General features: G+C 44.6%; 1 protein-coding gene across 4 annotated transcripts; it reads left to right on the top strand.

Moving 5' to 3' along the window:
• The first annotated feature begins 3,176 nt into the window (after positions 1-3,176).
• Positions 3,177-17,188, top strand: TMEM240 (transmembrane protein 240). Of its 4 annotated transcripts, none has more exons than XM_081956596.1 (4): positions 3,177-3,347; positions 6,284-6,390; positions 12,637-12,845; positions 15,540-17,188. In XM_081956596.1, exons 2-4 carry the CDS (start codon positions 6,299-6,301, stop codon positions 15,686-15,688), a joined length of 450 nt encoding a protein of 149 aa, XP_081812722.1. In that variant the 5' UTR covers positions 3,177-3,347; positions 6,284-6,298; the 3' UTR covers positions 15,689-17,188. The 4 variants fall into 4 exon arrangements, with proteins under 4 accessions (XP_081812722.1, XP_081812720.1, XP_081812723.1 ...); XM_081956594.1 differs by lacking the exon at positions 3,177-3,347 and adding an exon at positions 3,383-3,713; XM_081956597.1 differs by lacking the exon at positions 3,177-3,347 and adding an exon at positions 5,197-5,363.
• Positions 17,189-23,544: the final 6,356 nt, after the last annotated feature.

Here is a 23,544-nt window from a genome sequence, read left to right as displayed (position 1 = left end):
AATAGAAAATGGATTAGAAGGTAGGTAGATGGTAGGTAGACTATAGATTATAGATGATAGATAGATGGATAGATAGATAGATAGATAGATGATAGATAGATAGATAGATAGATAGATAAGAATTAGAAAATAGGTAGATGGTAAGTAGGTAGGTAGACGATGGATGATAGATGATAGGTAGGTAGATGGATGGATGAAAGGTAGATAGGTAGACAGACAAAGCTTTTATCTTATCTACAGCCATGGCATAGCTCTAGATAGGTTCCAGTATCTACCAATTCCGTTTGGTTTTGGAGGTCAGTTTGGGTTAGTTAAATGTTGGACTATATTATATAGGGCCAACTCCAAAAGTGCATCTGGAGAATCAACAGAGGAGACAATTATTGTAGGTAAGTAATTGATTCAAGTCTTAAGGGCTCATGGAATGACAAGGCCTGGCCTGTTGAAAGCCCACACGATCCCCGGAGTAAGTTAAGAACATGCAGTCTTTCTTCGCTGCCATCAAGAGGCCATCTGGATGTTTGCACTCTGCATCCTGTAGCCTTCCTTCATTTTCTTCTGAATTTTTTGACCTTATTTTGCCTGGATTGTCGTTCATTCTTGCAAGCATTTAGACATCCTTGTCTTCTATGGGCCTCTTTTCCAATTGTCTTGATTTTGCCAAGCATCAGCGTCTTCTCCAACATCTCTTGGGACTCTGCGGGATAAAGTTTGAAGTATCTACGCTTCTTTATTATTTATCATCCTTCTGGACCAAGGTCTTCTCCGCAGCTCGCTCTCCTCTCTTATAGTTCACAGGTCTGAATTGTTCTGAATTGTTTGACCTCTCGTGGTCCTTCCTGCACCACCAGATGTAACAACGGAAAAGCCCGTACCACACCTCCCATTGCAATCAGACTTGCAAAATTATTGTTGGTCCCAAGAAGTAGACCAGACTTAAGAATCAGCTCCGCAGAAGACTAAAAGCTACTTTTATTGAGAGTGGCTGTAATAACAGGATCTGTCAAGTCTGGTTGTAGTGTCCCTCCTCCCCTTCTTATGCTCCAGTGAATTAGGAAGGTGTCTATCTGAGCCTCTTCCCCATAGGCTCTGTCTAGTGAATTAGAATAGAATTAGAAATAATAGAGAATAGAATAGAATTAGAAATAGAATAGAATAAGAGAATAGAATAGAATAGAATTCTTTATTGGCCAAGTGAGATGGGACACAAGGAATTTGTCTTTGGTGCACATGCTCTCAGCGTACATAAAAAGACAAGATACATTCATCACGAATCATAAGGTACAGGACTTAATGATCGTCATAGGGTACTAATAAGCAATCAGGAAACAATATCAATATATATATTAATATATAAACCGTAAGGATACAAGCCACAAAGTTACCTTTGTCATAGGGTAACTGTCCTGTAGTCATAAATGGGAGGAGATGGGGGATAGGAACGATGAGAAGACTAATAGTAATAGCAATGCTGCCTTAGTGAATAGTTTGACCGTGGTGAGGGGTTTGTTTAGCAGAGTGATGGCATTGGGGGGGGAAAAACTGTCCTTGTATCTAGTTGTCTTGGTATGCAGTGCCCTATAGCGTTGTTTTGAGAGTAGGAGTTGAAACAATTTATGTCCAGGATATTTCCACAGCCCTCTTTTTGACTCGTGCAGTGTCCAGGTCCTCAATGGAAGGCAGGTTGGCAGCTATTGTTTTTTCTGCAGTTCTGATTCTCCTCTGAAGTCTGTCTCTGTCTTGTTGGGTTGCAGAGCCAAAAATAGAGGTGCAGATGACAGACTTAGTGTGAACCTATGTTTTTCCTCTTGTCGCTTTGGGTAATGCTGCACATATCTGCAACAACATCTTCTACTTTACTCCTGCACTGGTGACAATCCCCTCTTTCAATATGCCTTCCCCAAGATGGTAACGGGGGATGAAGAATATATTAAGTAGCAGTTGATGGTTTGATACTATCCCCTTATCTCTGGTTGTAAGCTCTGCTACGAACCAAAATTCAGCCTCGACGGGAGAGTCCCAACTTTTAAAATCTTATTCCACCGTGAGGTCTGTTGGAAGAAATGTCCTTCTGGGTTCAGCTCCAAGTGGGGAAAAAGACACTGGAGACATGGAGGCTGCTTGGAAAGATGGTTTTAATGGTGGACAGGACCACATGGCTTGAGTCCTGAACAAAAAAGGTGATCACATGCTTCGATGTTGGTGGAGAAGAAGAGAAGGGAAGAGAAGAGAGGAGTGAAGAAGGGCTTGCAGAGCTTTTTATAATCTGTTCTGCCCCACCTATCTGTTTCCTGTTCCTGTGTAAGAAATGTATTCTGATTGGTTGCCAGACTCCCATGGGCCCGTGCAAGGGCAACCCTCTAGGCTGAGTTTAGAATCCAGGTTTGGTTGAGTTCTCAGATGCCATGTGGTCAGTTGAGTGAAGGCTTATTATCCTGCCTTAATCCCATCACTCTGGAGTTGAAGAGGAGAACTCTTTATTATGTAAAGTGGACTAGCTTGGCCTTCTTAATGGCCCATTGACAAAGTGGGGATGGGCAGGAAGCTGCAGGAATTTACTTTGTGTTTAAAATGTGTTTCTCCCTTTTTTCACATCCAGGAAAATATAATATTCTGCCTTTTCAATATTTCCTAGGATATTTCATTTTTCTGGGAGAGGGCTGGCTGATAACTTCCTACAGGTCCTTTGTCCTCCCAGCATCTGTGTTAGTGCTTAGTGGTCTTATTCCACCATTGAAGGAATGGGTAGACCTTGAGACCGTGGTTAAAATATTCTGCATTTAGCATTCAGTAGCAGGGATTCTCTGTCATGTGTGAATGGCAAACATTCTCTTCAGATCCTGGGTGGAGGAGGGAAAGGATGGTTCTCCATGTCAGCTAGGAATTATCCATGATACAGCCCGAAACTGAGCGAGCTAAATCCGCCAAAACCACTTTGAAGACTGAACTGGGACAAAAAGCCGCATGGGTTCTGCTATGCTCAAACCCAAAGCTTTGGGGTTGGTGGGGGGGGGCAGGGTGTGTGTGTAGCCATGCAACATGATGGTGCCCTGGAGAAGGCAGGCATTTTTTTTAATTTTTTTTATTTTTGCAACTTGATGCTTCTGAAGTCTTAACTTTGGACTGGAGGTATTCTGGGAAGCTGCTGGAGGCGGGGACCAAAGAGGTGTCTCTCCACCCCCCCCCCACACGTCTCCTTTTAAATTGCATTTGTGTGTTTCGGTGTTATTTCTTTTCTTCCCCACCCCCCCCTAAAAGTTAACCTCACTTTTGAGGGGTGCTGGGACTGAGTAAATTGCCCAGAACTGCAATTTATTCTGAGAAGCGTTACCTTCCCTGAATAAAAGGTGGAATTTTTTTTTTCTTCTTCTGGGGGTGGGGGGAGTGGGGTGGGGAGAGAAGGGACTTTCAAAGCAAGGTGGGAGGCAACGGATGATTTTGATACTAAGACCAGAGGCTGGGAAGAGGAGCAGGAAGAGAGAGCGAGAGATTCCCCCCGCCCCCACATTTTGATCAAACACCCTTCGATTAAAGGAGCTAGGAAAAGGGGGGTGGATGCAGTTTTTTTGGGGGTGTGTGGGTAGGGGAAGAGGGGCCGAGAGTTAAGGAAAGGAAGTCCAGATTGTAAACACAGAAAGGATACGCAGCGGAGTCGCGCCCCCCTTCCCTGCAAGGATCTTTTTAAGATGGAGCATCAACGCGGCTACAAATAGGTAAAAGAAAAAAGAAAAAAATTCCTTGATTTCTTGGGGGGGGGGGCGGTGAAGGTATGGCTGGCCCTGGGAGGGGATAAATACCAAAGCTCTTTTATTTTTATTTTATTTTTTGATGGGGGTGGGTGGGTTAAAATGGGACTGGGTGGGGCAGAAGGGGGGGGGAGAGAATATTCGTAGAGAGGAGGATTAAGGTGGGGAGGGGGGGGGAAGTGGGGTGTTACGAAAAGCTTTGATACCGACCCTTCGAGATGCTCGCCTCTCTGGGTGTATGGCTTGATTTGGGGGTGGGGGGGGGCGGAAAGCTACCCATTCCTCTTTATATTCTCCTCCTCCTTATAGTTGTTATTATTATCACTCTCTCTCTCTCTCACATACACACACACAAACGCACGCACCCCTCTTTGCCTGCATAATGACCAAGGTGGATGCCCAAGATTTCATAACCCCCCCCCCGCACCCACCAAAAAAGGGAGGGGTTGAACACCCTCCAAAATCCATCTGCTCCAGGTTAGATTTTGGGGGTCGGTGCTCCCCTCACCCACCCATACCGCCTTCTGGAAGACACCCCCCCCCCCCCAGTGGCATTAAGAAGCTAGGAAAACAGCAAAGGCTGGTGAATTAACCCTTCGTGTATTTTTTTTTTGGGGGGGGGGTAGGGTCTTCATCGCTCTCCCCTCCCCCCTTTGCCCAAGCGCCGGGCTTTTGCAGCCTCTTTTGAGGAGAGAAAGGGGGGCTTATGATGTCAGCCCGTCCCTTCTGCATTTTCTCAGGCTGATGCTCTCATTTTGGTGCCCCCACCGAAGGAGGGGGGGAAGAGAAAAAGAAAGAGAGAGGGAGGGAGGGAGGGAGAGAAGGAGAGGGAGAGAGAGAGGAAAGGGGAGGGGAAATATTTATTCTCTCTTCCCCCCCTTCTAGGACACACCACCTGCTTTGCACCAATCGCTTCTCCGGTTCGGGAAAGGGAGCGATTTTATTTTTGGGGAGGGGGAACGGACGGGACCGACCGGGCGGGAAGCGGGAAGTGATGCCAAGGGCCGGCCGGGGCTTGGATGGCTTGGTTTGAAGCCAGCCCTGGCTCTGCTCCTCCTCCTCCTCCTCCTCCTCGCCCCGGACGGTGCAGCATCAGCACCAGCATCGGCGATGTTCAAGCTCCCGTCCGGCTTGGGCTCGGCGCATCCCCCGGCTGGTCCTGGGCACCTGCCTGAACCTGCCCGGAGGCTCCCTCTGGCCGGCGGGAAAGCAGGGAGATCGGAATAAGCCAGGGCAGAGGGAGGAAGCCAAGAAGCCAGATCCAGCTTTTGGGGAGGGGGCCGGTGGTTGGGGGGGGCTGGGGCTGGGGTGGAGGGGGGGCGGGAGCGGCGGCGGCGGCGTTTGCCGCCTGCGTTTTGTTATGCTTTGCAGGAGGGAGGGGGGGCCGCGGAGGTTCCCCCCCTGCCAGAATTGCAGTTCAGGTTGAAGAGCTTCTATGCGGCCGTCTCTGACCTCTGCGCGGAAAGCTGGGCCCCCTTTCTCTCGTTCTTCCTCTGGGGGAAGCGGCTGGGAGGGGGCGGCCTGCAGGAAAGTGACAGGGCAGCTGTCAGTTTCCCCGCGAGGTCCATGAATACGAACACCATGATATTTTTGATCCTGGGGGCTTCGGTTGTGATGGTAAGGGTGCTTTGCCTGCCTGCCTGCCTTCCCTCCCTTCTTCCCATTATTCTTTTCTTCTTTCCTCCCTCCCCTTCTCTTCCTCCTTCCTTCCTTCCTTCCTTCCCATTATTCTTTCCTTCCTCCCACCCCTTCTCTTCCGCTTTCCTTCCTTCCTTTCTTCCTTCCCATTAATCTTTCTTTCCTCCCTCCCCTTCTCTTTCTTCCTTCCTTCCTTCCCATTATTCTTTCCTTCCTCCCTTCTCTTTCTCCTCCCTTCCTTCCCTTCTTTCTCCTTTCTTCCTTACCTCCTTCCTTCCCATGATTCTTTCCTCCCTCCCCTTCTTTCACCTCCCTTCCTTCCCTTCTTTCTCCTTCCATCCTTCCTTCCCATTATTCTTTCCTCCCTCCCCTTCTCTTCCTCCTTCCTTCCTTCCCTCCGATTATTCTTTCCTCCCTCCCTCCCCCCCTTCTCTTTCTCCTTCCTTCCTTCCTTCCTTCCTTCCTTCCTTCCCATTATTCTTTCCTCCCTCCTCTTCTCTTTCTCCCTCCCTCCCTCCCTCCCTCCCTAACCCCTTCAATTTAATTTCCTCCCCCCCCCCCGTGAGTTTTTTTAGATTCTCCTCTTCCTCTCTGATGTTGCTCTCCCCCTTCCCTCCCTTTCCCAAGTCCTGGGCTTTTTCAGGTCGAGAACGGTCTCTTCTTGTCAATGCATGCATGACGGGATGCCTGTAACCTCTACAGGTACCGGATTGAGAGACACAGATGCATTGATTAGCTGGGGAGGGGGGAGGGGAGGGGAGGAAGGAGGAAAGGCATCACTTTCGGGGCAGTTTCTCCTTCCTTCGTTCCTCTAAAGGTGGCCCTGTGTTTTTCATTGTTGTTGTTTTTTTCTCCTTCATTTTTCCAAGACCTGATCCAATCTTTTGGGCCTCTTTCAGGCAATAGCATGTTTAATGGACATGAATGCTCTTCTTGACCGATTTCATAATTATATCTTACCGCATCTGAGAGGAGAAGACAGGGTCTGTCACTGCAACTGTGGAAGGTAAGGCCTACTTTTAGCCCCTTTGTGTCTTGGGGGTGGGTGGGGGTGGGACAAGGGGGGCCTTCGGGGAGGGGAAGCCACTTTTTAGCCCTCTCTCAGATGTGAAATGGTAGTTTGGGTTAAGCTTGAATTTGAAGCTTTTTTTTTTTTGCTGGTGCATTTGTTGGGTTTTCAATTGTACGACGGGCCTTGGAGGAAGGTCGGAGTTATAAAATAATGGGAAGGAAGGAGAAAGAGAAGAGGGGGAAGGAGGAAAGAATAATGGGAAGGAAGGAGGGAGGGAGGAAAGGAAGGAAGGAGAAAGAGAAGAGGAGAAAGAGAAGAGGAGAAAGGAAAGAATAAGGGGAGGAAGGAGGGAGGGAGGAAAGGAAGGAAGGAGAAAGAGAAGAGAAAGGAAAGAATAATGGGAAGGAAGGAGGGAGGGAAGAAAGGAAGGAGAAAGAGAAGAGAAAGGAAAGAAAGAATAATGGGAAGGAAGGAAGGAGGGAGGAAAGGAAGGAAGGAGAAAGAGAAGAGGAGAAAGGAAAGAATAATGGGAAGGAAGGAGGGAGGGAAGAAAGGAAGGAGAAAGAGAAGAGGAGAAAGGAAAGAATGGGAAGGAAGGAAGGAGGGAGGAAAGGAAGGAAGGAGAAAGAGAAGAGGAGAAAGGAAAGAATAATGGGAAGGAAGGAGGGAGGGAGAAAAGGAAGGAGAAAGAGAAGAGGAAAAAGGAAAGAATAATGGGAAGGAAGGAAGGAGGGAGGAAAGGAAAGAAGGAGAAAGAGAAGAGGAGAAAGGAAAGAATAATGGGAAGGAAGGAGGGAGGGAGGAAAGGAAGGAGAAAGAGAAGAGGAGAAAGGAAAGAATAATGGGAAGGAAGAGGAGAGGGAGGGAGGGAAGGAAGAAAGGAAGGAAGGAGAAGATGGGGGAGGAAAGAATAATGGGAAGGAAGGAAGGAGGGAGGGAAGGACGGAAGAAAGGAAGGAGATTTTGGATTGCGTGAATGTGTTTAGTGGTAAACGTCAGCCAGTGATGTCAAATGTTTGCATAGCACAACGGCACTTTGGATGGCCTTCAAAAGCACTCTGAGCAAAAAACAAGGCACAGGGAAGAGGAGGCTGTTGACATTTGAGAGCCTACATCTGTAAGAGCAGTCTACCTTGTAGCAGGGATTCTGGAGGGGAAATGGGCAGGAAGGGCTCTGGTGTCCTTGCTTGAAAGTTTTCTCCCCAAGAATCCCTGGTAGAAAAAAGAGCCTGAACTGACCCAGCAGAACAGTTCCTCCACCTCTGCTGCAGGTTTCTAGTCCACATGGAAACCCCAGCAAGAGAGGACCCTGGTTCAGTAAACAAGGTTTGTTTTCCTGGTTGGCTGTCGGCGTGGTCCCTGGGTCATCATGGGACACAGAACCGTTTTGCTCAACTAGCCTCCCGTGGCTCATGGAATGGTTTTGTGGGCCACGCCAGCTGGGGCCTAAGTTGTGCTTCTCGGTGAGACAAAACACTCGCCAATTGATCTCACAACTTTGGAAACAAACCCCAAGGCAGGCTGAGGGACTTTCTAACCCCGGATGAAGAAACCACTTTTGTGTTTGGTACCAAGCAAACAACATTTCTGCGCGAGGATGGGGAACCAAGGCTTGTAGAGGTTGCTAGCTGCTGCAAAGTAGACTGCCCTTGCAGATGGAGGCTCTCAAACACCAACAGCCTTAACCTTTCCCTGTCGTCACCAAGGTCTGCAAAACCAGGTGCTTCTCCACCCCCCAACCCCACCAAGTAGGCATGATGAACCCTCTCCAGGTGCAGCGCACCTGGGAAACCTGCTTTCGTGTGAATCCATTGACTGGTTTATATTGATATGGTTAGGTTGGGGGAAAAAAGGGGATTTATCTTCCCATTTTAATCGAGGTGGGGTTAGGAGTTTGGGCATTCAGGTACTCCAGCCAGGCCTCGTTTTGTTAGGGATTTGTTCCGAGGGGAAGGGGAGTTAAATGATGCCTTAAAGCAGGTGCACAGACAGATGTGCAAGAGGAAAATTGAGCGGAACGGGAAGTGCAAAGGCCAAGAGCTGTAAGAGTGAGTAGAATCAAGAGGAGACTCATTTTGCTTTGTTGACAACCTTAAATACAACGTTTTGCAACTTTAAGATGGGTGGACTTCAACTCCCAGAATTCCCCAAGACTGGCTGGGGAACTCTGAGAATTGAAGTTCATTCCTCTTAAAGCTGCAGAGGTTGGGAAACCGGACCTAGTAGGACAATTTAGCATTTGGAGGCATTGATGGCTTAACGGTTCCAACAACTATTTCTTCTTTAGTCCCGTTTTCCACAGTCAAGGCTTAAAATCACTGACTCACTTCCCAATTCCCTACAGGACAGAGCAAATTAACAGCTTGTGGTAATTTTCAAAAAAAATGCTGATTCCAAGCTTGGTCTGGGTTTATCCAACCTCGGCCATCCTAATTTGTAAGGTTGTTGTGATCTGAAAAGATGAGGAGTGGGGGGGGGGGGAATAGTGTGATGGAAATTGAAATAAGACTCCAACATTGGGATGGGCAGTCTTTTTCCCAGAGAAACATAAATTCTGTCGATCAGAAGCTTTCAGCAAGTAGAATGCCTCTTAAAAGAGGGTAAAAGCTCTTTTCTATAAGGAAATTGGCCTGCCGTGAGGTGGTACGTCAGTTCTTGATTTTTCTATATTTATATGTAGGTCTCTAACAGAGGTAAGACGATTCCTTGTCGTTTGCAAATGAATGAACGCTAAGACAGCTCGAATCTTCCAAAAAAAAACCCTGAAATTGCTTAAGATTAGCAGGATGTGCTTCACGCTGTCCTAAAATACTGTCATTTGCTGAAAATTGGGAAAGGGAGGATCGGATGGTGACAAGTGACTGAAGTAGACACACATCAGAGCAGCAAGGAAGAGCAGTTTTTATTTGGCTTGTGTCCCCTTGACCAAGTCTGAATAGTTAGAGAATGAATTTAAGGCCTTTTCTCTGTCTTAGATTGTCAGTTTGGCTTATTTTTATTGTGAGAGAGCAATCTATCTGCTTTCTTGTCTTTTTTTCAACTCTGACCTTTCTGGCTGAAGACATAAATTCAGTTTGTCTTTTCCACAGACAAACAGGGAATTGAAACTAGGGTATAAGATAGTCTTAAGGTAAAAGTTCCCCTCGCGCATATGTGCTAGTAGTTCCCGACTCTAGGGGGCGCTGCTCATCTCCGTTTCAAAGCCGAAGAGCCAGCGCTGTCCGAAAACGTCTCCGTGGTCATGTGGCCGGCATGACTCAACGCCGAAGGCGAACGCGGTTACCTTCCCACCAAAAGTGGTCCCTATTTTTTCTACTTGCATTTTTTACGTGCTTTCGAAGTGCTGGGTTAGCAGAAGCTGGGACAAGTAACGGGAGCTCACTCCGTGACACGGCGCTAGGGATTCTAATCGCTGACCTTTCTGATCGACAAGCTCAGCGTCTTAGTCACTGAGTCACCGCGTCTCATTAAGATAGTCTTCGCTTGCCCCAAGCTTCATGTCTGAAACTCAGAGGGGCAGAAATGAGAAGACATGGCTAGGCTAATTAAGGAATGAAATATTAATGCAAACTTTTTTTCTTTTCTTTTTTACAAAATGCAACTATTGCATTTTCTAAACCCACAAGCTCAACTTGCCCCAATTCCCAAGTCAGAAGCCGGGTGGGAATTTTGGAACAGTAGTTATGAAATTTGCAGATAGAAACAGGAGAAAGGCCAAGAATGAATGTTTCCCTATGCTCTCAAGGCCTGGCCTTGTATGTCATTGCATTTGGCTAAGGAAGGACGGGCGCTCCTCGACTTACGACCGTCATTGAGCCCAACATTTCTGTTGCAAAGCGAGACAGTTGTTAAGCTTCGCCCCATTTGACGACCTTTCTTGCCACAGTTAAGTGACTCACTGCAATTGTTAATAACATAAATTGTTGTTACTGTGTTTCCCTGAAAATAAGACAGGGTCTTATTTGCTTTTGACCCCCGAAATAAGCGCTTGGGCTTATTTTCGGGGAGGTCTTATTATTTTTGAGGTGCAGGAGGCGGCGAGCGTGGTCACCTCATGGCTGCTGCTGCGTTGCAATATTTTCAGGGGAGGGCTTATTTTAGCGCATGCGCTCAAAAGCACAATGGGGCTTATTATCCAGGGAGGTCTTATTTTCAGGGGAAGAGGGAAGTGAATCTGGCTTCCCCCTTGACTTTGGTTGTCAGAAGGTCACAAAAGGGGATCACATGATCCCAGGACACTGTAACCGTCATAAGTATGAGTCAGTTTACCAAAGTGCCCGGATTTTGATCACGGGACCATGGGGATGCCTCAACGGTTCTAAGTGTGAAAAATGGCCATACGTCACTTTTTTCAGTGCCGTTGTAACTTTGAGTAGTCACTAAGTGAACTCTTGCGAGTTGAGGGCCACCTGTGACTCATTTTCCCATTTTGGATCTGAAAGAAATCAAATGCACACCGCCTGAAGTCCAACAGATCTCTCCCCACCCCAGATTAATCCTGGTTAAAATTTTGTTAAAGACATTGTCTGTCCTTGACTTGGGATTGCTTTAAGGTTCTTGCAGAAATCCAGCTCACAAATGTCCCTTAAATTCAGGAAACAGATTGTCCAGTTATTTATTAGAGTAAAAGACACCCAGAGCTTAGGGGATGTGGCAAAGGTTTGTAAGCAGGGGTGGTATACCCTTCCCTTCCCTACCGGTTTGCAAATGTGAGTTGGCTTCACTTGCACGCACCACCTCTGCGCATGAGCAGATCCTTTCGTGCATGCGCTTTGGGCGAAAAAAGGGCCTAAATGGGATGTCATAGAGCCGGGCATGGGTGAACGGAGCCACTTGCGATTTCCGCTACCGGTTCAGGCGATCTGCTAGAATGCCACCTCTGTTTGCAAGTGTAAAAAATGGCCATAAGTCGCTTTTTTCAGGGCCGTTTAGTAACTTCGGTCACTAAGCAAACTGTTATAATTCAAGGAATACCTGTGGTACAAATCAAGGATTTCATTGACCTTCCAGTTGCTTTTTAGAGATGGGTGGTGACGGATCTTATACAGATGGGAGTGGCACTGGGTCAGTCAAGACCACTTCTCCAGTCTCTGAACCAGGTCAGGAAACTGGGAGCAACTTGACTTTACAAGGTTCTCATTTTGCAAGATCTTTGGCACAAAACCCCCACAAAACCTAGCAGCATACAAAAATCTGGGAAACAAGATGGTAACTTCTTTGTAGAGCAGTAGTGGAGTGATATTTAAGCTCCAGAAAGCCCTTTTATAGAAGCCAGGTCCTAAAAAGAAAGGAATTTTGGCTGTTCCCCATGCAAAATCGGGTTTTAGCTCTCAGCTCTTCTGAAGTTTTTTTTAAATTTATTGTTGCCATTTAAAACAAAAACAAAAAAAAATAAACACCTGGTTTGAGTTGACATTGTTGCCAGTATTATACATTCAACTTTCAGAATATTTTGCATGGGAATTGCGGCCCAAGAGAACAGGTGGGTTGCCAATTTGCAAACCTCTGGCTGTCCACTGCTCTGCAAGGCACACCTCTGGATTGACCACAGGAGGATATTCTGCCTTGAAAAGCAGATGATGGGCCATGGAGTCATGGCACTCCCCTTGAACCCCAATGGCTGAGTAGTCATCAGATTAAAGACTCTTACGATTCTTCTTGAGTAATGCATTAATTGGTATAAACTGAACTGATACTGTCACCTGAATCAAAGGTTTAGCCCAGGGGTTGGCAACCTTAAACACTCAAAGAGGCACAAAGTTCCTAACCGGAAGCCTCCCGTTCAATTCTGGAGCCAACTGGAAGTCCAGTTCCCTCACCATAGAGTCTCCTCCTATCACGGCATCCTTTTTCCTCTACCTGTCCTAATTGTGGAGCCGACAGGTGACAGGGAGCCACAGCAGAGCGATGAGGAGCCACATGCGGCTCCAGAGCCACATGCGGCTCCAGAGCCACAGGTTGCTGATCCCTAGTTCAGCCCATAGCTAAGTCAAGATTGAAGCAGGGTTTTCTTCCAGATGAAGGAGAACCTCAACTAAACGTATGCCACCAATGATGGTGTCCATCCTCAGTTTGCTGTAGTTTGTTTCCAATTAGGGGGATACTCAACTAGGAAAAACAGCCATTATCCAGAAAGATATTTGCCAGGGATGGCAAGCCAAATGTTTCTCTTGCTCATACAACTGTGATGTTCTCTTCTTCCCTCGTATCCATCTGTTTCTCCTTAATCCTGTCACCTAGGCATCATATTCATTATGTCATCCCATACGATGGAGACCAGTCGGTGATTGATTCTTCCGAGAACTACTTTGTGACCGACAACGTCACCAAGCAAGAAATTGATCTGATGCTGGGACTCTTGTTGGGATTCTGTATAAGCTGGTTTCTTGTGTGGATGGATGGATTGCTCCATTACGCTGTACGGGCATGGCGGACGAGCCGGCGGTATGGTAAGTAGAAATCAAGTCGATGAGCCAAGATTTTGAAATGATTGCTGGCTTTGGTGAGGGAAATGGCAAGCATGGAGAATGTTTGAACCTGAGGTCAACAACCGCAGGTCTCAAAGTTCAATCTATTTGGGGAAAAATTCCCAGGAGAGCTTTTTAAATCCTATGGACCTAATAAAATATATTGATGATAAATCCTAGACTGATCAAACAATGATTCCCCCCCCCCCCCCCATGCAATCTCTTTTTACGAGATGGATAGAATTAATTTATGGAATCTACTGGGCTCTTTTTTCTAGAAATAATTTCTTGTTTTAGAAGGCAGCTGTATATGTTTTTTGGAAAAAAATGGGTCATAATGTGGGAGGCCAAAGAACCGGGTTTATTTTATTTAGGGAATTTACATGCCACCTCATTCCTCAAAAGGTCTGGTTGGGTTATAAAGATAAAAAGCAACATTTTTCAGCATAAGTGATACAAATAGAAACCAAAATGTAAGCAATAAGATTGCCTGGAAAAATATATATGTTCTAGGAAAACCCTGTTTAAAATTGGACATTAATTTAGCCAACCAATGATCCTTGACATTTGGTTTATTCTATCTTGAATACAAACTGCATTGGCCAGTTTATTTGAAGCATCCTATTTTGGGAGAACGGGAGTAGAACAGCTAAACAGTTAGCTAGCTGGAATTTCACATCCCGCTGCTAAATGAGCTTCCCAATTTATTTATTTTTTTGATACTGTTGGGGTTTTTTTCTTACCCCAATATTCAAACAGAGAACTAAGGCAGACAGCTCCCTCCTGATGAATTGTGCAGCTCAAAATTGCTTATCTGTTGGTGCCTCGTTGGAAAGAGGAAAACTCGCTGGGAATCCTGTAACTGGAGCCTTGCTTTGTCCGATCTATATGGTTAATCTCTGCTTAAAACTTCCAATTGCTTCTGGCCTGGAAGTATTCCTAATTCCGATGCCGTTCTGCTTGGATTGAAGCTATCTTCGTGTCTAGTTCAGATGTAGGAGGTTTAATTGTTGCCCACATGATTAAACTGGAACATTTTGTATGGAAGGAAACAATTGAGGGAATAATAGTTAATGCCTAGATGTTCTGCTTGTAGGGGGGGGGGGGGGAGAGAGAAAGCCATTGTAGGTCGTCTTTGATCTTCAAACATTCACTTAGCAACCAAAGTTACAAGAAGCACTGAAAAAATAGTGACTTACAAGACGTCCTTATATTTACAGATGTGGTAGCATCCTTAGAATCACCCGATAAAAATTTGGGTGCTTGGCAACCGGCAGGCATTTACAATGGTTGAAGCGCCCCCCGATTCGCGGGGTCTTGCTATTTGCAACCTTCCTTTTCACAAGTCGAGTCAGTGGGGCAAGCCAGATTCATTTAGCAACTGCATGATTCACTGAACAACACGGTAGTATGCTTAATAACAATGCCCCCTCCCCAAAAAAGGTTGTAAAATTAGGCATGACTTATTTAATCAACCACTTTGCTTAACAATGGAAATTCTGGTCCCCACTGCAATCATACGTTGAGGACTATCTGTATAGAAGTCCTTTAGAAGTAGCAATAGCGCTTAGACTTGTATACCACTTCACAGTGCTTTACTTTATCACTCTCAGAGTTCGCAAATTGCCCCCCAAAATGTGGGGGCAATTTTACCCACTTTGGAAGGACGGAAGGCTGAGTCAACCTTGAGCCTGGTGAGATTTGAACTGTCAAATTGCAGGCAGCTGGCAGTCAGAAGAAGCAACCTGTAGTATTGCACTCTAACCACTGTGTCAGTGCGTCTCATAGTACTGAACTTTTAGATTTAAAATATGGGATATTATAACCTAGGAGTAAGGAATCCTGGTTTTTCATAGCACCAGCCAGATATATTTGTAATTGTAGTTCAATTACATGTAAAACCTGGGATGCGGTGGCTCAGTGGCTAAGACGCTGAGCGTGTCGATCAGAAAAGTCGGCAGTTCGACAGTTCGAATCCCTAGCGCTGCATAATGGAGTGAGCTCCCGTTACTTGTCCCAGCTTCTGCCAACCTACCAGTTTGAAAGCACGTAAAAAATGCAAGTAGAAAAATAGGGACCACTTTAGTGGGAAGATAATAGCGTTCCATGCACCTTTGGCGTTTAGTCACGCGGGCCACATAACCATGGAGATATCGTCGGATAGTGCTGGCTCTTTGGCTTTGAAGCAGAGATGAGCACCGCCCCCTAGAGTTGGGAACGACTAGCACATATGTGCGAGGGGAACTTTTACCTTTACTTTAACCTGTAAAAAAATGTATATCACTAACTCATCCTGGTTGGGACTCTCTCTATAGTGATGTCTCACCAGTTGGAACGTCATGTAGAAAGATTTTAAATGGGATTAGGTAAATTCATATAGGAGGGCGGGGGGAAATGAATGTTTCTTTGTTAATGATATATATTTCTTCTAAAATCTGAACCTGGATGCTTTGCGACCCCAGCTGTTAGAAAATCCCAACAGGAAGCTCCTTTTTTATATTTTGTGGCTTCTTCAACTTCCTTTGGAGTGGCCAGAGACGCTTCTCACAAAAGAACTGTGGCCCAAAATCATCAAAGGGGGTTGCCCACCCCTGTTGGAAGGATTGAATGAGGAATCTCTGTCTCCATCATACTGAGTCACTCTTTTTTTTTTGTTTTTCTCTCTTTCTTTCCCAGAAAATTCATGGTCTTGGTTTCCCAAATTTTGTAACTTCAAGGAGTTCCGGAAACGCCACCACAGCCAGTATGACGAAGCCGCGGGAAACATGGTGCACATCAAACAGAAATTGTATCATAATGGGCACCCCAGCCCAAGACACCTTTAAGGAAACCTGGGACGGATTGGTGGTCTATTGAACATGCCTTTTGCTGTCTGTCAAGGGGAGGTGTCCAGCTGCTTACTCCCCGGTGGACGCCACTTAAAGACTCCCCCTTAGTTCCACCAACGGTGTGTCTGCAGAATTCTCTGCGCCCAGAGAATGCACAATTTCCTCCCCCATCCTGGATCTGAGGCTCACGAGACATTGCACTGTGGTTACCATTTGACTGGTGGACCTGTACATATGACGAAAGGAGACGAACGACCCAGCACAGAAAGAGTGCGAGAGAAAATTTGCATTACACTTTCCGGCCCTCGCTTCTTTTGGTGATGATAGCAAATGGCAGTCTATTTTTCTCCCCATTGGTTTTCTTTGTTGATTTGGAAGTTTTGTTTGTTGTCGTCCACATGGTCTTTGTAGATGAGTTTGGCCAGATGTTGCCCTGTTTAGCCTTCAAGTACTTCCGAATCTCTGTTTCCAATTGTATCTTACCCCTCCATCCACTCGACCCCCACGAAAGTTCTTCGTTGTGCTCCAATCTCTCATTCCTAATCTAGATTTGGTTTGGATTTTAGATGGCCTGGTAGGTACAATGCGTTATCCTTTTTAAGGACCCTCTTCTGTTGAGAATAGCTTGGTTTTCTCCAGCCTCCACTTCTGCTTTGCTTTCCTTCTGATTCATAACCTAGGGAGATTTTTTTCCTCCAAACCTTGCCTGAAGAAACAGGTAGCTCTATTCTGACAGGCAAATTCCGCAACTACCAGGCTGAATGTAATCACCCGTAGGCTGGAGCGAGCTGTCTTCCAAGAAACACCAACCCAAAAGGTCTACCTTGAGAAGTTTGGTTTGAGCAGGTCAAGTTAGTAAGAATATGCGTATTTAAGGTTCCCTTTGGTCTATTGGCCTATCCTGTAAATGTTTCGTCCAGGTGTCTCTTAGCAAGACTGAAACTGACTCTTAGTTAGACAAGACGGTTTAGTTTGGTGCTGTGTTGATGATGCTTCATAGAATTGTTTCAGTCTTAAGAGAGGTCAAGTTGGTTTTAGCAGGCAAAGTCTACTTCTTTCCAGTTATGGTCCCTTCCTTGAATACCATGTTCATAGGTCCTTCTGTGCCATGGGCATCGTAAGGTCTTCGAGATAGCCTCAAGTTCCGCTTCCCATCAGCCTTGGTTAAGCATTGCCTGTGTGATGTGGCAGGATGGAGGTTGCGATCCAGAAGAATCTGGAGATCTCTCAAAGCGGTCTGTCCTACGCCAGGAACCATCCGAATAATGGCAACGGCCATCTTGGCGCCTCAACCCTGTTGCATTTACAAGACCATCTACCTCAGAAACTGAACTGCGCAGTGGCTTCAGTGAGAAGGGAGTTACGCAGGGAAGGGAGCGCCAGGGATACCGAGAGCCAAAAGGGCATTTGAATTGGGAATAGACCCAGTTCCAGGGTTCCACCCAGTGGATCCACAGGCTGCGCTCCAGCAGGAGAAGGGTCATTGATTTGGAGGGCTTAGGACAGTGTTTCTCAAACTTGGCGACTTTAAGTCCTGTGGACTTCAACTCCCAGAATTCCCCAGCCAGCTATGCTGGCTGGGGGATTCTGGGAGTTGAAGTCCACAGGACTTAAAGTCACCAAGTTTGAGAAACACTGGCTTAGGAGGTCGGGTAGGTCGAGCTGCTGGGGTTCGTCGGCCATGCAAGCCAGCACAAATGCACCCCTCAATTGTGGTTTATTCAATAAATCACGGCTATATACAAGCTAGAGTTTAAGGTGATCCAGGACGATAGTCTTCACATTGTCATTCCCCAGGATGAATAATCTCTTCTGTCTCACTGTGCATAATTTCTCACATTGGCCGAAATCATTCTTGCAATGATGGTTTAAAAAAAAATGCACATTTCTTACGACTGAGTCGCAGAACACGCTGGCTTTTCAAGAGGTGGGTTTCTTGTTTCCTCCATCTAGGAAAGGAGGCCATCTGGAAAGCAGGCTTTAGAGCTAAGAGGCAGGTAGAAATCATGCCCGCCACACCCGCTAAACCTCTGCCTGTTTTGCAGCTCTTAAAAGCAGCCCGCCCCCCACTTTTTTAAAGCCGATGCTGGAGAAACCTTTCTTTTTATTTCCTTCTTACAAAGCCAGATGGTGCCCAACATTTGTCTACAAGTCTACCCTGCCCATCTGAACATCCAACGTTAGGTGGCTTATAACTCTTCTTCCTATTACTACTACTAATACAGTGGATTTGCATGCATGAATTAGGGCATACAGAAACCTGTGCTAAACGTAGTTGTATCAGATATGATGTCATCGTGCTAAATGGGGGGATTCTGGGGGGGACCAGTTCTGAAGGAGAGCCCAGCATGGTGGGGTTCAAGGAGATGGAGCTGAGTTTGTTCTAGCAACCAGGCCCGGGGGGGGGGGCAGAGGGGGGGGGAGCAGATCATAAGTTGAGGGGAAAGCAAGTTTTAGTTTAGGGCTTCCCTGCTGCAGTGTTCTTGGAGACCAGAATTCAGGAGGGGGAAGACACACAATCTGGAGTCCTCCATGACTTGGTTCAATCCCCAGATAACATGCTCAATGGTTAGGGCATCAGAGCAGAAGATCAAAGAGGGCATCAGGTTGCCAACTTTTTGACTGTGTGATCTCCAAGATCTCTTCTAAAGAAATGGATGCCCTGCCTTGTTAAGTCATGTTGAGTTAACCTGTGGTTCTGGTTGGTTGGATTGCTGTGTGGTACGAACGCAGCCAATTATGGTTTAATCGATAAATCTTTATTCCACTCACCATGGCTTAGGGCTTGGCATGAACCCAGCTTGTGGTCAAAGCCCATTGAACTCAGTGGCCTAAATCTAGACACGTTTTCTTTGGAACAGAGAGGCGAACTGACCAACACTAGTGCATGTCAAATTAGTTTTTATTACTTTTTTTTCTTTTCATTAGCAGATTTTGGGTTTGAAAAAGAGCATTCCCAATTTGTTTTACTGTTACCCAGAGAATTTTAAAAAAAATTTGGGATAGACCCCTCCGTAGGAAAATACTGAAAATGTCTGTGATTATTCTATTGTTTGATTGCAATGTCCGTGTGATTAAAAGGAAAAATAACAACTTCACCAAGAACCCAAAATGAATGAAAGATGAGAAATTTACTGGTAACCTCGCTAATCTTATGTTTCATTTGCTAATATTTGTCAGCAATTGTCTGTATGTGTGTGTGTGTTAGAAAGAGGGGGGGAGGGAGAGAGAGGGAGAGAGATGTTTAAACACACATTTTCGGAAATGCTTCAACGTTTCACAATTGTGCTTTGTATATTTTTGTCATTCAAATATTTTCCACGAGATATTTAAACCTTGAAGTTCAGGGGGTTTCCTACTCCATAATTAATTTTTTGGGGGTGGGAGGGTAAATTGGCAACAATGCTTGTATCAGAAAATGTTAAAAAGAAAATTCTTGGTTCTTAGCTTTTTAAAATAATTCTCCATCCCTCCATCCCATTTGATTTAGGCAAACTACAGAAAGGCAACACCTTCTCAGAAGCCTTTCAAAAATGGCTGACGCTCTGCTTTTAATTTTATAGTCTAAAAGACATGTCACAAAAGGAAAGGAGGTGGGGAGGGAGAAAGGGAGAAAAAAGCCCTCAAGGTAACCAGCTGGTGTAGAGAAGCGGTTTAGGAATGAACGCTTCAAACCAAGAGAAGCTTTCCATTTTTATTTTATCTACCATGCTACTTGGTACAGATACTGTCTGAATCGGTTGGTTAAAATGTGGAGTCAAGATGACAAGCTGTAGAGCTAATTAAATCAGTTAAGGTTTAAATAGCTTTGCAACAACAGAGTTTATGGAAATCAGCCTGCTTTAATATTAACTGGAAAAGAAACCAGCGTTCTGTGATCTTTCAGCCATGATGTCTGAAATGTCTTGAAAAAAATATATGAATTTTTGACATGGGAATGGGTGGAGAGCTGGGATAGACACGCCTCATTCTGATTTTTGTAAAGGTAAGCCGTGCCCTTTTCATTCTTGGAATTAGTCACTGTACCACTTGCCAATCTGGCGTCCTCCCGGCATGCAACACAATACTTCCCATCAGTCCCAGCCAGTATGGCCAAAGTCTGAATGTATGGCATGTTAGAATGCAACGCTATGCATCAAGCATACATTTACTCTAGGTTTATAAAGTTTGCCATTGAGCAAAAACCAGGCAACCTTGATTAGACGGTAATGCAGGTAATCCTCGACTTCCAACGGTTTAGTGACCGGTAAGTTACAATAGCACTGAAAAAAGTGAGCATTTTTAACACTTATATGACCCATGTAGCATCCCCATGGAGTCAAACTATTCTCCAAAGCACCTGAGGGCAGAACAAGAAGCAATGGGTGGAAACTAATCAAGGAGAGAAGCAACCAAGAACTAAGGAGGAATTTCCAATTAATCAGTGGAACAGAAGTTGCCTCCAGAAGTTGTGAATGCCCCAACACTGGAAGTCTTTAAGAAGATGTTGGATAGCCATCTGTCTGGAACGGTATAGGGTTTCCTGCCTAGGCAGGGGGTTGGACTAGAAGACCTCCAAGGTCCCTTCCAACTCTGCTGTTGTATTGTCCTGGAGTCACGTGATGCCCTTTTGGGACCTTCTGACAAGCAAAGTCAATGGGGAAGCCGGATTCATTTAACAACTGTGTGACTGACTAACTTAACAACTGCAGGGATTCACTTAACAAATGTGGCACGAAAAAAAGTCATAACATGGGGCAAAACTCACTGAACACATTTTTCACTTAACGTCACACATTTTGGGCTCAAATGTGGCCATAAGTTGAGGACTCCCTGTATTAAGACCATAGTTTTGTCAGAAAGAGTATCGGAAATCACTTTGCATTCAATGAAACAAATGACTTTTGTTAAATGAATCCCTGCAGTTGTTAAATTAGGAACACGGTTTTTAAGTGAATCTGGTTTCTCCATTGACTTTGCTGGTCAATTCAATGCCTTTAGCCAACATTAACCATGCCTGTCTGTTGCCATAACACACTTAACCCAGTCAGCTGTTACAACTGCCAAATGTCACCAGTGCCTTTGACAAAATATAATCACAGGAACATGGTCAAAACTTACTGCGTTAGTAATATAAGGAATATTCATACATTACAGATTTGATGAGAATAGAATAGAATTCTCTAATGGCCAAGTGTGATTAGACGCATAAGGAATTTGTCTTTGGTACATATGCTCTCTCTATTATAATATTAATATAGTAAAAGGCTGTGAAAATAACTACAGACCCCTCACATCCTGGACATAAATTGTTTCAACTGCTACCCTCAAAATGACGCTGTAGGGCACTGCACACCAGAACAACAAGACACAAGGACAGTTTTTCCCCAAATGTCATCACTCTCCTAAACAATTCCCACAACATTGTCATATCACCTAAGACTGTATTACTATTATTCTACTCTTTCTTCCTAGTACCTAGCTCTCTTCCCACTTATGACTATAACCATGTTGCTTGTATCTTTAAAATTTATATTGTTTTGTTTCCTAGTATAATTTGACTGCTTATTCGTAACCTATGACGTTTTGCATCTTATGAGTCTTGACGAATATATTTTTTATTTTTATTTATGTACACTGAGAGCATATGCACCAAAGGCAAATATAATATAATAATATAAGCAATATTAATATTGCTTATATGATTAGTATATTGCTAAGTAATATAAGAGCTAGTTTGGTGTATTGGTGACGGTGCTGGCTTAGATACCAGGAGACCGAGAGTTCTAATTTCACTATAGGCATGAAAGCAAGTAGGTGACTTTGGGCCAGTCTCTTTCTTTCAGCCTAACCCACCTCACAGGGTTGTTTTGCGGAGAAAATAGAAGGTGAGAATAAGTTATATATTAGAAAAATGGGATGAAAAGACAATAATCATCCTTTGGTCCTTGGTTAGGTCTTGAATTATTCAGTTTTCACCAATTTCAAGCTGTGAACATCACTCTGGATAACCCGCACAGTGTAGTAGTAGTAGTAGTAGTAGTAGTAATAATAATAATAATAATAATAATAATAATAATAATAATAATAATAATAATAATAATAATAATAATAATAATAATAATAATAATGGCAAAGTTTGATTTAGCTGTTGTAGTAAAAAAAAAGTTTCTGCAGTAAAAAAAAAGGCAAACCTCACAGAAAAGTAGGGGGATGGAGTTGTGGAAGGGGATTTGATCCAGAAGGTGGCCATTTGAGGTAATCCTCGACTTATGACAATTGAGCCCCAACATTTCTGTTGTTAAGTGAGACATTTGTTAAGAATGGGTTAAAACGACCCATTTTACAACCCTTTTTGCCACAGTTAAGGCAATCGCTGCAGTTAAGTTAGTCACACGGTTGTTAAGCGAATTGGGGACATGGCGGCCGTCGTAAATATGAATCAGTCGCTGAAGCATCTGAATTTTGATCGCATGACTGCGGGGATGCAGCAACGGGCTTAAAAACAGTCCTGAGCCACTTTTTTCCCCCAGTGCCATCTTCAAACAGTCACTAAATGGATAGTTACAAGTTGGGGGCCACCTACATATTGTTATTATTTTATTGATTTGAATTTATTGGCTGCCCAATACCCAGGGGACTCCATTTCTGCTGCTTCCCTACTCTGGAAAGTGACTTGAGCTGGCAAAGTTCAGGAATGAGGCCCGTCGGGTTGTCGTTGTCGAAGTTTGAGGTGTGTGGAGCCATTATTGTGTTACTCACATTTTGTGTGTCTCTTGTGGTGTGGAAACAGGAGTCAACAACCCTTACCTTTTTTTCTTGCTTTGGGGATTTATGGTCCTCAAGTCTCTCTACTGTGCCAGGTTTGGGCTTTATTTTACCTCAGGAATTCATTTTTTTTAAAGACTCTAGAGGGAAATTTATTTCCAGAACTACCATCTTGCCGCCATCTTGGCAAAAGGTACTAGTTGCTTCTCATTGGCCAGTCTGGTGGCGGTAGGCGTAACTAAGCCCCAGGACAGCCAATCAGTGTTTGGGAAAGATGCTGGACACTGTGAGGCAGAGAGAAAGAGGCTTTTTCCCCCCAGCCTCTCTAGATCCCCAACTCTTTTTCTTGGAGGACCGGATAAGTCAAATGAATGAAATAGAGAAAATTTAACTCCATGTTAATTCCTCGAGGTTTGTTTGCTGGACAGCATTAGTGGCATTTTAATGAGCACGGAGGGAAGGATGCTATTTTTATATTTATATTATTTTTATAATATATAATATATTATATTATTTTATAATATATAATATATTATTTATATAAATATATTTATATTACTATAATTAACCCTTTCATATATTTATTTGGTGGCCTCCTCCCAAGCAGATTTGTGGGATTTATTTTGTCCAAATGGGTTAGACACAAAATTTGTCCAGCAGCATTTGGTGAGGTTTTAAATATATATATATATATATATTTAATCTAGCTCTTCTTCTAAAGTAGAAGTTGGCTGCTGCTAGCCGATGCCCTAATTTTGAGAACTGCAAGAGATCAGATTTGCTGAGCAAAGCAAGTTATTCCTTCCCTCGCAGACTGGGCCCATTCCTCCAGTTCTGCGGTGGGGGGGATACTGAATGAAGCAACAGTGCCAGGCCCAAATAGAGCAGGTGATGTTTGTGTTTCCCATTTGTTAAAGTCCGATTCTCTCCTGCCCTCTGCATATAAAATTAACAGGCAAATAATTGCTTTAAAACTGTGGTGTTTTTTTTTTTTTACCAGAAATAAAACCCTGAAATACCCAGCGAAAGAAAAAGAGCTTTCAATTTTAAGACATCTCTTCCAACCTAACCTATCCTATTCGTATTCCTAGAGGTTTCTAAAGGTA

This window comes from Natrix helvetica (assembly GCF_964273705.1).
Source record: "Natrix helvetica genome assembly, chromosome: 5".
Classification (NCBI taxonomy): Eukaryota; Metazoa; Chordata; class Lepidosauria; order Squamata; family Natricidae; genus Natrix; species Natrix helvetica.
This window is presented reverse-complemented; position numbering and strand designations above follow the sequence as displayed.